The 14,105-nt window shown below is 40.0% G+C and overlaps 1 protein-coding gene across 1 annotated transcript; it reads right to left on the bottom strand.

The window, feature by feature from the left end:
- Positions 1 to 12,778: 12,778 nt before the first annotated feature.
- LOC148164244 (olfactory receptor 2L3-like) lies at positions 12,779 to 13,719 on the bottom strand. Its single transcript, XM_088023581.1, is given in 2 exon segments — positions 12,779 to 12,906; positions 12,909 to 13,719. Coding segments are annotated over 2 exon segments (930 nt in total). The 5' UTR covers positions 13,711 to 13,719.
- Between the last annotated feature and the right edge of the window lie 386 nt (positions 13,720 to 14,105).

Raw genomic sequence — 14,105 nt, 5'->3', positions numbered from 1 at the left:
ATCTATGTGTCTGTTTTTGTACCAGTACCATACTGTCTTGATGATGACAGCTTTGTAATAGAGCTAGAAATCCGGAATTGTGATGCCGCCAGCTTTGCTTTTCTTTTTCAAGATTCCTCTGGCTATTCGGGGTCTCTTCTGGTTTCATACAAACTTTAGGATTATTTGTTCCATTTCTTTGAAAAAAGTGGATGGTATTTTGATGGGGATTGCATTGAATGTGTAGATTGCTCTAGGTAGCATTGACATCTTCACAATATTTGTTCTTCCAATCCATGAGCATGGAACGTTTTTCCATTTCTTTGTGTCTTCTTCAATTTCTTTCATGAGTATTTTATAGTTTTCTGAGTACAGATCCTTTGCCTCCTTGGTTAAATTTATTCCTAGGTATCTTATGCTTTTGGGTGCAATTGTAAATGGGATCGACTCCTTGATTTGTCTCTCTTCTGTCTTGTTGCTGGTGTATAGGAATGCCACTGATATCTTTACATTGATTTTATATCCTGCTACTTTACTGAATTCCCGTATGAGTTCTAGCAGTTTTGGGGTGGAGTCTTTGGGATTTTCCACATACAGTATCATATCATCTGCAAAGAGTGAGAGTTTGACTTCCTCTTTGCCGATTTGGATGCATTGATTTCTTGTTGTTGTCTGATTGCTGTGGCTAGGACTTCTAATACTATGTTGAATAGCAGTGGTGAGAGTGGACATCCCTGCCACCTTCCTGACCTTAGGGGAAAAGCTCTCAGTCTTTCCCCATTGAGAATGATATTCGCTGCAGGTTTTTCTTAGATGGCTTTTATGATATTGAGGTATGTACCCTCTAACCCATACTCTGAAGAGTTTTGATCAAGAAAGGATGCTGTACTTTGTCAAATGTTTTTTCTGCATCTATTGAGAGGATCATATGACTCTTGTTCTTTCTTTTGTTAATGTATTGTATCACGTTGATTGATTTGCGGATGTTGAACCAACCTTGAAGCCCAGGGATAAATCCCACTTGGTCATGGTGAATAATCCTTTTAATGTACTGTTGGATTCTATTGGCTAGTATTTTGGTGAGAATTTTTGCATCCATGTTCATCAAGGATATTGGTCTGTAATTCTCCTTTTTGATGGGGTCTTTGTCTGGTTTTGGGATCAAGGTAATGCTGGCCTCATAAAATGAGTTTGGAAGTTGTCCTTCCATTTCTATTTTTTGGAACAGTTTCAGGAGAATAGGTATTAATTCTTCTTTAAATGTCTGATAGAATTCCCCTGGGAAGCCATCTGGCCCTGGGCTTTTGTTTGTTGGGAGATTTTGGATGACTGCTTCAATTTCCTTAGTGGTTATAGGTCTGTTCAGGTTTTCTATTTCTTCCTGGTTCAGTTTTGGTAGTGGATACATCTCTAGGAATGCACCCATTTCTTCCAGGTTATCTAATTTGCTGGCATAGAGTTGCTCATAATATGTTCCTATAATTGTTTGTATTTCTTTGGTGTTGGTTGTGATCTCTCCTCTTTCATTCATGATTTTGTTGATTTGGGTCATTTCTCTTTTCTTTTTGATAAGTCTGGGCAGGGGTTTATCAATCTTGTTAATTCTTTCAAAGAACCAGCTCCTGGTTTCATTAATCTGTTCTACAGTTCTTTTGGTTTCTATTTCAGTGATTTTTGCTCTGATCTTTATTATTTCTCTTCTCCTGCTGGGTTTAGGCTTTATTTGCTGTTCTTTCTCCAGCTCCTTTAGGTGTAGGGTTAGGTTGTGTATTTGAGACCTTTCCTGTTTCTTGAGAAAGGCTTGTATTGCTATATACTTTCCTCTCAGGACTGCCTTTGCTGTATCCCAAAGATTTTGACCAGTTGTGTTTTCATTTTCATTGGTTTCCATGAATTTTTTTAATTCTTCTTTAATTTCCTGGTTGACCCATTCATTCCTTAGTAGGATGCTCTTTAGCCTCCATGTATTTGAGTTCTTTCCGACTTTCCTCTTGTGATTGAGTTCTAGTTTCAAAGCATTGTGGTCTGAAAATATGCAGGGAATGATCCCAATCTTTTGGTACCGGTTGAGACCTGATTTGTGACCTAGGATGTGATCAATTCTGGAGAATGTTCCATGGGCACTAGAGAAGAATGTGTATTCTGTTGCTTTGGGATGGAATGTTCTGAATATGTCTGTGAAGTCCATTTGGTCCAGTGTGTCATTTAAAGTCTTTATTTCCTTGTTGATCTTTTGCTTAGATGATCTGTCCATTTCAGTCAGGGGGGTGTTAAAATCCCCCACGATTATTATATTGTTGTCAATGTGTTTCTTTGCTTTTGTTATTAATTGCCTTATATAATTGGCTGCTCCCATGTTCGGGGCACAGATATTTACAATTGTTAGATCTTCTTGTTGGATAGGCCTTTTAAGTAAGATATAGTGTCCTTCTTCATCTCTTATTACAGTCTTTATTTTAAAATCTAATTTGTCTGATATAAGAATTGCCAACCAGCTTTCTTGTGGTGTCCATTAGCATGGTAAATGGTTTTCCACCCCCTCACTTTCAATGTGGGCTGTCTTTGGGTCTAAAATGAGTCTCTTGCAGACAGCATATGGATGGGTCTTCTTTTTTAATCCAATCTGATAGCCTGTGTTTTTTGATTGGGACATTTAGCCCATTTACATTCAGAGTAACTATTGAAAGATCTGAATTTAGTGCCATTGTATTGCCTTTAAGGTGACTGTGACTGTATATTGTCTGTGTTCCTTTCTGATCTCTGCTTCTTTTAGGCTCTCTCTTTGCTTAGAGGACCCCTTTCGATATTTCTTTTAGGGCTGGTTTTGTGTTTGCAAATTCCTTTAGTTTTTGTTTGTCCTGGAAGCTTTTTTACCTCTCCTTCTATTTTCAATGATAGCCTAGCTGGATATAGTATTCTTGGCTGCATATTTTTCTCGTTTAGTGCTCTATAGATATCATGCCAGTCCTTTCTGGCCTGCCAGGTCTCTGTGGATAGGTCTGTTGCCAATCTAATGTTTCTACCATTGTAGGTTACATATCTCTTCTCCCGAGCTGCTTTCAGGATTTTCTCTTTGTCTCTGAGACTCGTAAGTTTTACTATAAGATGTCGGGGTGTTGACCTATTTTTATTGATTTTGCGAGGGGTTCTCTGTGCCTCCTGGATTTTGATGCCTGTTTCCTTCCCCACATTAGGGAAGTTCTCTGCTATAATTTGCTCCAATATACATTCTGCCCCTCTCTCTCTCTCTTCTTCTTCTGGGATCCCAATTATTCTAATGTTGTTTCGTCTTATCGTATCACTTATCTCTCGAATTCTGCCCTCGTGATCCTGTAGTTGTTTCTCTCTCTTTTTCTCAGCCTCTTTATTTTCCATCATTTGGTCTTCTATATCACTGATTCTCTCTTCTGCCTCATTTATCCTAGCACCTAGTGCCCCCATTTTTCATTGCACCTCATCAATAGCCTTTTTGATTTCGACTTGGTTAGATTTTAGTTCTTTTATTTCTCCAGAAAGGGTTTCTCTAATAACTTCCACGCTTTTTTCAAGCCCAGCTAGTATCTTTAAAGTCATGATTCTGAACTCTAGGTCCAACATCATACTAATGTCCGTATTGAGTAGGTCCCTGGCTGACGGTACTACCCCTTGTTCTTTTTGCTGAGGTGATTTTTTTCGTCTTGTCATTTCGTCCAGAGGAGAATAGATGAATGAGAGAACAAAATGTTAACAGGTTTACAACGTCCCCAGCAAATATACTGTATACCAATCAGAAAAGACCTGAAACCAGGGGAAAAGAAAGGGAAAGAAAGAAAAAAGAAAGAGAAATAAAAAGAAAAAAAAAGATAAAAACAAAAACAGAACAATACAAAAAAAGCAGAATATGATCAAATATGATCAGGCTAGTGCATAGATCAGTGCCACACACTAGATTTTGGGCGTATTTTGGTCTGTTAGAAAAAAGTGCCTCCTAAAATTTTAAAGGAAGAAAGACATATATGTACAAAATAAGGGTTGATACAATGAAGGGATGGAAGATGACTGTAAAGATGACAATTATAAAAGATTTTATAAAAGGACTTGATAAGATAAGAAGTTGTTTGAAAAAAGAAAGAAGATTTAAGAAAAAAAAAAGGAAAAAGGGAGAGAATGTGATCAGGCAGGAGACTAGAACAAAGCCATACACTAGTGATTTAGGGTATATTTTGATCTGTTAGAAGAAACTGTATCTCAAAATTTTAAAGAGAGAACAACTTTTATATATATGCCAATAATAAGGGTAACTACTATGAAGGGATAAAATATGACTCTAAAAATGAAAAATAAAAAATGTTTTTTTTAAAAGGATTGATAAGATGTTGGTTGAAAAAGGGAAAAAGAAAAATAAAAAAAAAACAGTTAACAAAAATTAACTTTGGTGAACTAATGAATCATGGTAAAAAAAAAAGCCATGAATTCTATGTGCAGTATTCCCCTAGCGCTGGAGTTCTCCCGTTCTCCTTGATCGGTAAACTTTGTCTCGGCTTGCTGGCTGTTCGTGCTGATCTTCTGGGGGAGGGGCCTTTTGCTGTGGTTCCAAATGTCTTTGCCGGAGGCTGAATTGCCCTGCCCTTGTCGGTCCAGGCTAAGGAAGCTGCTCGGGTTTGCTCTCAGGAGCTTTTGTTCCCTGCAAGCTCTTGGCACAGCTTTGGAGGACCAGGGCAAAAATGGTGGCCTCCCAATCTCCACCCGGAGGAGCTGAGAACTCGGGGCCCCGCTCCTCAGTGTGCCCCCAGAGAAAAGCAGACACTCCCGTCTCCCCGGTCTCCAGCCGCACTCCCTGGTCACCCGGCCTGTGACCGAGCGTTGCTATCTCTGGCACCCGACCCCGTGTGAAGTCTGCAAACCCAGAAGATCCCTGCGGTGCGTTCCCGTGCCACTCCTCCTGGGGGAGGAAGGGGAGTCTCCCCGGATCTGCCGCTTGTTGGGTCCCTGCTGGAGGAGCCGTGCCCCGACTGGGCCGCAGATCACAGTTTATGGCAACCCCGAGCTGAGAGCCCGCGCCTCAGCTCCGTCTCTGCAGCCAGCTTCCCCGCTCTGATACCTGGGAGCTCTGGCGCACTCAGGCACCCCTGGTCTTTCTGTGACCCCAAGGTTCCTGAGGCCACACTGTCCCAGGAGGATTCCACCCCCTGCTTAGCCACTGCAGCGACGTCCCTCAGCGGAGCCGACTTCTAAAAGGTCCGATTTTGTGCTCCGCGGCTCTATCACTTGCCAGAAGCGGCTGGCGGAAGCCCCTCCCCTGCCGTCTATCCTCCCGAATATCGCCTCGGATTCACTTCTCCACACGTCCTACCTTCCAGTAAGTGGTCGCTTCTCTGTTCAGAGAGTTGTTGCTACTCTCCTCTTCGATCTCCTGTTGAGTTCGTAGGTGTTCAGAATGGTTTGATCCCTATTCAGCTGAATTCCTGAGACCAGACGAAATCCATGTCTCCTACTCCTCCGCCATCTTACTCCGCCCAGTGCTTTGCAATATAGCAAACAGCATGCTTCAATTTGACAAGTTGGAAAAACAAAGCTTTCAATGGATGTGAGCCTTTGGAAACTGGATAGGTCAGTAGTTAAACATCCATCTCTTGATCTCAGCTCAGGTCTTGATCTTGGGGTTGTGAGTTCAGGCCTATATTGGGATCCAGGCTGATCATGGAGCTCACTGGAACGTGCTGGTGTGGCTTCTGGCACAGGAACCCAAAGGCAACCGAGTATCCTTGATGCTCTCCATCCACCTGGCTTGAAAGTATGACTGAGATCACCAAGACTGTGCCTAGAGCTAGGGAAACAGCATCTGAGCTATGCTGCTCAGATAGTACTCCCTGAAGGTAGAGAGGAAGACTCCAATAATATTTGTCTTGATGTGGACTTTACTGAGGGTTCTCTGTGTCTCCTGGATCTGGAATTCTGTTTCCTTCTCCTTATTTGGGAAGTCATTGGTTATTATTTCTCCAAAAACATTTTTGGTCACCTTTTCTCCATCTTCTTTTTCTTAGATCCCTATACACAGATATTATTGCACTTGATGTTATTGCTGAGTTCCCTAATTCTATTCTCATTTTTTTTCTCAGCTGCTCAGCTTGATTACTTCCTATTATTCTGTCCTCCAGTTTGCTGATTCATTCTGCTTCCTCTTGCATGTTGTTTATTCCATCTGCATTTTAAATTTCAGTTAGTATGTTCTTCATCTCTGTTTTTTTTTTCCTGTTTTCTATATCTTTGTTAAGGGTCTCCTGCTGTGCTCACTCTTTTGTAAAATCCCATTAATATCTTTATGATTATTACTTTAGATTCCTTTTTAGGCATATTACTTAACTCTGTTTCATTTTGGTCTCTTGGTGATTCTGTTCTGGTTTTCATTTGGGATATATTTCTTTGTCTCATTTTGTCTAAATCTCTGTGTTTGTTTCTCTGTGTTAAGAAAGCCATCTTTGTGTCCATCGACAGATGAATGGATAAAGAAGATGTGGTATATATACACAATGGAATATTATGCAGCCATCAAAAGGAATGAGATCTTGCCATTTGCAAAGACGTGGATGGAACTGGAGGGTGTTATGCTGAGTGAAATAAGTCAATCAGAGAAAGACATGTATCATATGACCTCACTGATATGAGGAATTCTTAATCTCAGGAAACAAACTGAGTGTTACTGGAGTGGTTGGGGGTGGGAGGGATGGGGTGGCTGGGTGATAGACATTGGGGAGGGTATGTGCTACAGTGAGCACTGTGAATTGTGCAAGACTGTTGAATCACAGATCTGTACTTCTGAAACAACGCAACATATTTTAAGAAAAAAGAAAAAGAAGAAGATAGCAGGAGAGGAAGAATGAAGGGGAGTAAGTCAGAGGGGGAGACGAACCATGAGAGATGATGGACTCTGAAAAACAAACTGAGGGTTCTGGAGGGGAGGAGGGTAGGGGGATGGGTTAGCCTGGTGATGGGTATTAAAGAGGGCACATTCTGCATGGAGCACTGGGTGTTATGAACAAACAATGAATCGTGGAACACTACATCAAAAACTAATGATGTAATATATGGTGATTAACATAACAATAAAAATTTAAAAAAAAAAAAAAGAAAACCATCTTTGTCTCCTGTTCTTGAAATAGTGGTCTTATGGAGAAGAGGTCCTGCAGTGCCTTGTGGTGCAGTGATCCCTGTTCACAAGTGCCTGGTGCTTCAAGCATTTCTCTTATGTGTGTTATATGCACCTAGTGTTGTGACTGAGCCACATTTCCCTTCATCTCAGTTTTCAGCAGTGGCTGTCTTTCTTGTTGTGGGCCGTGTTTGGTACCTATGGTGTTAGTAAGACAGTGTGGTCCTCTTTGGCCATGAATTGAGACATACCAGGCATTCTACAGAGATACAGTAGCACCAAACTGCAGGACAATTTCCCTGCATTGTCCCCTGAGAAACTTTCACTGGTGGGTGGGCCCAGTAGTCAAACCAACTATATGCCAACATACATTCCTGAAGTATGAGTTTAACTAGCCTGTGTCACTATCTTTCCCTCTCCCCAGGGCAGGGATTACTCTGGAGTTGTGCTGGCACCTGTCATGGCTGCTTGACACTGCCAGGCTGTGGCAACACTATGGATGGGCTCCAGCCTAAACTGTATTGTAGGTGACTGATTCACAAAGCATTTGAGACAGATGTGTAGTGTCAGCAAGGATTGTGTGCAGGTCTTCTATGAGAGGAGACCAGCAGCTGGAGAGAGCAAGGCCAGTGGAGTTGGAGGAGACAGATGCACAGACTGCAGGCAGGGGCACTGCAACAGTGTTATGAGGTCAGGTAGCAGATAGAAAAGTCCTGTTGCGGCGCTTGGGTGGCTCAGTTGGTTAAGCGACTGCCTTCGGCTCAGGTCATGATCCTGGAGTCCCGGGATCGAGTCCCACATCGGGCTCCCTGCTCAGCAGGGAGTCTGCTTCTCCCTCTGACTCTCTGACCCTCTTCCCTCTCGTGCTCTCTATCTCATTCTCTCTCTCAAATAAATAACAAAATCTTTAAAAAAAAAAAAAAAAAGTCCTGTTGCCTGCATGAAACTATTTGTTTATGCTGGGAATGGAGTAAGGAAAGGCACCTTCAAAGTTTTGTTGTTGTTATAGTTGTTGTTGTTGTTGTTTTTTACTGGAGAAATCTCCCAAGGATCTCTGACCCTCCAGAACATGCTCTGAGATCATTAAGTTAGTATCTCTTCCATATGCCCCAAGTGTTTTGCAAACTGTTTCTTCTGTGCTGTATCTCTTTGTTCTGTCTGCTGTGTGGTCTCTTCAAAGGCATAGAATCAGCTTCTTCTCACCCTACTTGTTCTCCCAGATCTGATCCCACTGAATATTAAAGTTCTAAGTTTAAATGCTGGTTTTAAGAGCTCACAAAATCCGGCCCCTTTAGTTTTCAAAACCAAATGTTATGGGTATTTGTTTTCCCTCTGTGGACCGTCCATATGTATGGGTCTTTTTCTCTCCCCTATAAGTGCCCTCAGTGTCCCTCACTCACACAGACAGTCCTGTGGGTCTATTTAGCTCCCAACAGCACCTTTGCCCCTCCTACTTTATTTGATGTGGTCTCTTCTTTACATTTAGTTGTAGAGTTTGTTTTGGCAATGTTTGGGCCATTTTATGGATTATTTACACTGATGTAAGTATTACCTAGTTGTATGCATGGGATGAGGTGAGCTTAGGGTCCTCCTAATCTACCATTTTCCCTCAAATCCACAATGACAAATTTTGGAAAAAAAAAAAAAGCCTCAAGTTCTGCTCAATAGGGAGATGCAGGAAAACTCTGAACTTACCTCCTCCTCTCGTCATGAAATCTACACCTATATATAGAACAATTCCTACTGAAGAACTGAGGGCTGAGTGAACAGCATCTACACTTAAAAAAATAGAGAGATCACATACAGAATGGAAAGAGAGAAGGAGACTTGGTAACAAAAGGACCTTCCCCCCAAGCTGAGAAATGCTATGGACAGGGATACTACTAAGGGTCCTTGAACAGATTTGTCTGCCCTGGGGCACAGAAAGAACCCACAACTTAAAAGCGCAAATAGAATGTCAAATGATGTGGGACCATCAAGCAGATGGTTCGGAAAGAATTCCTGAGTCTTTTTCAGTGCAAAAAGGTGCTTTTATTAAAGAGTAGGGACAGGACTCATGGGCAGAAAGAGTTATACTTGTGATTGTGAGGAGTGACTGATTATATTGTTAGTTAGTTTGACTTAAAGATAAGTAAGTCTCTAAGGAATTTGTGTGTTGAAAGTGAGCTTTACAAGGGCCTTGGAGGTCTGGTTATTGTCAAGATCAGGTTACCATTCACTATGTAGTAAACCATTAGTCATGAGACCCTTTAGGAATGCCATCTTCTGCATGTCTTAGGTGTATATTAGAGGGCCACATGTTGTAAGATGATTCCTTTGTGTTTATATTCTTCCTGCCTTTGTTTTCCGCATCACAAATGATTCAGGACTTAATTTTCCACAAATAGCAGGGGAGGTGCTGAAACTGTCCTTGGCATGGAGAGGATGTTGAACACCAAGGTTTACATTCTCCTTCCAGCTTAATAGCATGGACAGTGGCAAGGGTCATGCCCTATCCTGCCTGCCAATTAAATGAGCCATGTCTCTTATAAAAAAGGCAAAAGATAATAAGTGTTGTTCAGGATGTAGAGAAAAGGAGATACTTGTGCACTGCTGCTGGGAATGTCAATTGGTACAGCCACTATATGAAAGAGCATGGGAGTTCCTTAAATAATTAAAAATAGAAATAATATATGATACTGCAATCCCACGTATATATAGATATATACCCAAAGGAAGTAAAATCCATGCTTTGAAGAATATGTGCACTCGTATGATTATTGCAGCATTATTCACAATAGCTAAGATGTGAATAACCTAAGAGTTAATCAACAAAGGAATGGATAAATATGGAATATATAAGAGCCCTGAAAAAGTTATTACTTCCATTTTTAACAACATATATGAGACTGGAGGACATTATGCTAAGTAGGATGAGTCACATGCAGAAATATAAACAGTGCCCAATTACACTGGTGAGTGGTATCTAAAATAATCGAACTCTTAAAAGTAGAAAGTTAAATGGCAGTTGTCAGTGGCTGATGGGAAGGGGAAATGTGGGGAGATTTGTGTCAAAGGCTATAAAATATCCATTATGCAAGGTGAATAAGTTCTGAAGATCGCATATACAGCAATGTGAATATAGTTAATGATACAAACTGTGTTATACTCTTGAAATTTTCTATTAGAGTTATTTTATTTATTTATTTTTATTTTTTTAGAGAGAGAGAAAACAGGTGTGCGTGAGTAGAGAAGGGGGACAGATGGAGAGGGAGAGAGAGAATCAGAAGTAAGGGGCGCCTGGGCGGCTCAGTTGGTTAAGCGTGTGCCTTTGGCTCAGGTAATGATCCTGGAGTCCTGGGATCGAGTCCCGCGTCGGGTTCCTTGTTCAGCGGGGAGTCTGCTTCTCCCTCTGACCCTCCCCTGTCTCATGCTCTCTCTATCTCTATCTCATTCTCTCTCTCAAATAAATAAAAATAAAATCTTAAAAAAAAAAATCAGAAGTAAGCTCCACACTCAGTGCAGAGCCCAACACAAGACTCAATCTTACCACCCTGAGATCATGACCTGAGCCAAAATCAAGAGTCAGTCATTTAAACAACTGAGCCACCCAGGTGCCCCCAATTTTTTATTTAATACAGGTTTTAAATAAATAAACAAATTTGCATATTTTGAAATGTATATTTCTTATATATTCATCACAAAGAATAGACCATTAAAAAAAAAACTGAGAAGCCTTCCTTCAACAGGACTCTTGTTTCAACAGAAAGTTTATAGAACATTAACAATTCTTTCCTGTCTGACTTCTCCCCTGACATGTCTTAGAAAACAAAATTTCCTGATGTCTATGCTAGTACTAAATAGTCACTTCCTTGTCTGACTCTCAAGTATGGGAAAAGCATATATTCATACTTCCCATTATATTATTTAACTTCAAACTTTTATTTTGGGGTAGGTCTCACAAAAAGCAAGGGATGTTTGTATCCAGTAAGCAAACAGCACAGGAATAATAAATAAAAATTTATTGCAATTCACCCTGTTTTCAGAGGAGCCCATCATATGATTTTTGAGCTGTGAATGGTGTGAATCATAGAAACCATTCTTAGGGACATGTTGGATATTGATTTTGGTTGTGAAGTCTCAAGAGATCATTGTGCCAGCATTTCTGGATAATCTGAATGTCTTTCACTCTTTTTAATATAATATTTTCTGCTTAAGTTTTGCTGAATTTATTTCTGTTAAGAGATCACTTTAATCACAGAATAGTTCAGAAATCTCAGAGGTTCACTTAGTTTTAGTATAAAAATATCCAAATTCGGGGCGCCTGGGTGGCTCAGTTGGTTAAGCGACTGCCTTCAGCTCAGGTCATGATCCTGGAGTCCCGGGATCGAGTCCCACATCGGGCTCCCTGCTCAGCAATGAGTCTGCTTCTCCCTCGGACCCTCCCCCCTCTCATGCTCTCTCTCTCTATTTCATTCTCTCTCTCAAATACATAAATAAAATCTTTAAATATATATATCCAAATTCGTTGTATATCTTCTAACATGTGGATCTTCTATTTTGGGAAAAATAATTACCATTTTTTCCAATTCTAATATAGCAGTCATCCATCACTGTGATGCTTTAGATAATACAGGGTTTCTTACATGTTTATTCTTCCTTATTTACACCTGACCTCATAAAATAAAGAGTATAGTAGAATTATCCCATAAACAGTGAAGGCCATTCATCTATAGTGTTCAAGTGTAGAGCTAAGCTGAAGGTAATGGGAAGACCTCTGTAAGCCAGAGACTAAACAGGTCTATCTATTAATAATAGTGATGCAGAGAGGTTAACACCATACCAACCCCCAAATCTGGTTCAGTGGAATTATAAGAACACTATATGTATAATGAAATGCCCATAACAAAAATTATCTTATGAAATGGTAATACTGGCTGTTGGGGATGTACAATTTGAATATTTGGAGGGATGACTGAGGAGTGGCTCAGATTGATTAATCTGCACTCAACAGTATACAACTCCCCTGAATCCTTTTAGAAAATGGTTCTCATTCTTCCATAGTTCATTTTGCATCTCCCCAATAATAATTATTTAATTATTTGTCCTGACAGGGTAGACCTGTGATAAACTGCTTTGTCTAGTTACTTCCAGGGCCCTGCTCATAAAATATATAAACTTGTATTTCCTCTTTAGTGGTGTGAGAATATCTAATGCAGAACTCTTTGGCTAATCTCTATATCTATCACTTCTGAAAATTAGGAAAGCAAAAAATCACTATTTACTAGTTAAGTACAAACTATAATAGAAATCAAACTCATTAAACCTGATAATGTTATAACAGTTATTGTTCTTTCCCCCTATTTTATCCATTTGGGGAGATATGCTAAGTATGTTAGAACTATTATAATGAATAATACCATCAACTTGGACTGTTTCTATTATCATTTCAATGAATTAATAAAATCTCATTGCACACAATTAAGGGAAATATATGTTCTTTACATTTATTGAAAAATTGCTAGAAAGAAAACAATAACACTGATTGAGAATATTGAATTATTTTGTCAAGTATCAATTATTTAAATTGTCTAAATTAATGTAGTCTCTGTCTTCAATCCTGGAATGACATTGTTCTTGAGGGTAAAAGGTGAAATTGATGTACTTCTAAGGCCACGGTAATGAGAACTTTGTCTACATTTCTACAGAACCGAACCTCTGAATCACTCTTCTCAGGGCCCCCATCACCTCCTTGTTTCTCAGGCTGTAGATGATCGGGTTGAGCATTGGGGTCAGGATGGTGCAGAAGACAGCCAAGACCTCTCTGTGGGAGATCAGAAGGATCTTGGGCGTAGATAAGTGTAAGCAAAGGGTGCATAATAGAAAGTTACGACAGTGAGGTGGGTGTTGCAGGTCGAATAAGCCTTCTTCCCTTCTGCTGAGCACATGCGGCAGATTGCAAGGATCACATGGCCATAGGAACATGCAATGTCAATGAAAGGAAACACAAGGAAAGGGGTGGTGCTCACAAACCATGTGTACTCAGAGACTCGGGTGTCCATGCAGGCCAGAGTCAACATGGCGGGGACATCACAGAAGAAATGGTTGATGGCTCTGGCTTGACAATAAGGGATATGGAGGGCACATACAGTGTGGGCACAGGAGTTGATTGAGCCCATTATCCAAGATCCTGTTATCATCAGCACACACACTCTTTTGCTCATATGAATGGGATAGTGAAGAGGAAAGCAAATAGCCACATAATGATCATAAGCCATAGAGGCCAACATTAATCCTTCTGCACTAGCTAAAGTCAAGAAGAAGAAGCTCTGAACACCACACCCAATGAGTGAGATGGACTTGTTTCCAAAGATATAATCAAAGGCCATCTTGGGGACAATGGTGGAGATGTAGTTCAGGTCCATGAGGGAGAGCTGACTAAGTAGAAAATACATGGGTGTGTGGAGATAGGTGTCCAGGAGGATAAGGACCATCATGGACACGTTGCCAAACAGAGCCATTAAGAAAATAAGTACAGTGAAAATGAAAAGAAACAGGCCAATTCTTGATGGTGGAAAGAACCCCAATAATAGGAAATCAGTCAATGTTTGGTTGTAATTTTCCATTTTTTTAAATTGCTTTTCATGAAGAAAGAGAAAAACTCATCTGTGGTAAATAAATAAAATGTGAGGTTTTTATCATTTTTTCAAATTATTTTGGTCTATTTGTGAAATTTTCGTAAAATACCCAGTTCCTTAAATAAATATTCAATGTTTCTTATTTTGAGAAAGAATTTCTATGTTGTTTCACAAAGTCACAAGTTGAGACGGTAAGCATTTCCATTCAAAATCTACTGTAAAGAATCCATGAAATAATAAAAAGAAAAAATCTATATCTACCTGAATATGATATGAATAATTTGATGCCCTTCATAAATTCATGTATCAAAAATATTAAATTTTAATTAAGCATAAGCATAATTTTTATTGAACTCAGACTGAGCACAAGTTGAATCACAATT

Source organism: Eumetopias jubatus, unplaced genomic scaffold (assembly GCF_037043125.1).
Source record: "Eumetopias jubatus isolate StellerSeaLion01/CBP00866 unplaced genomic scaffold, mEumJub1_p1.0 scaffold_5, whole genome shotgun sequence".
In the NCBI taxonomy this organism is placed as follows: Eukaryota; Metazoa; Chordata; class Mammalia; order Carnivora; family Otariidae; genus Eumetopias; species Eumetopias jubatus.
Note: the sequence above shows the minus strand (reverse complement) of the source record. Positions and strands in the feature narration are given on the sequence as shown.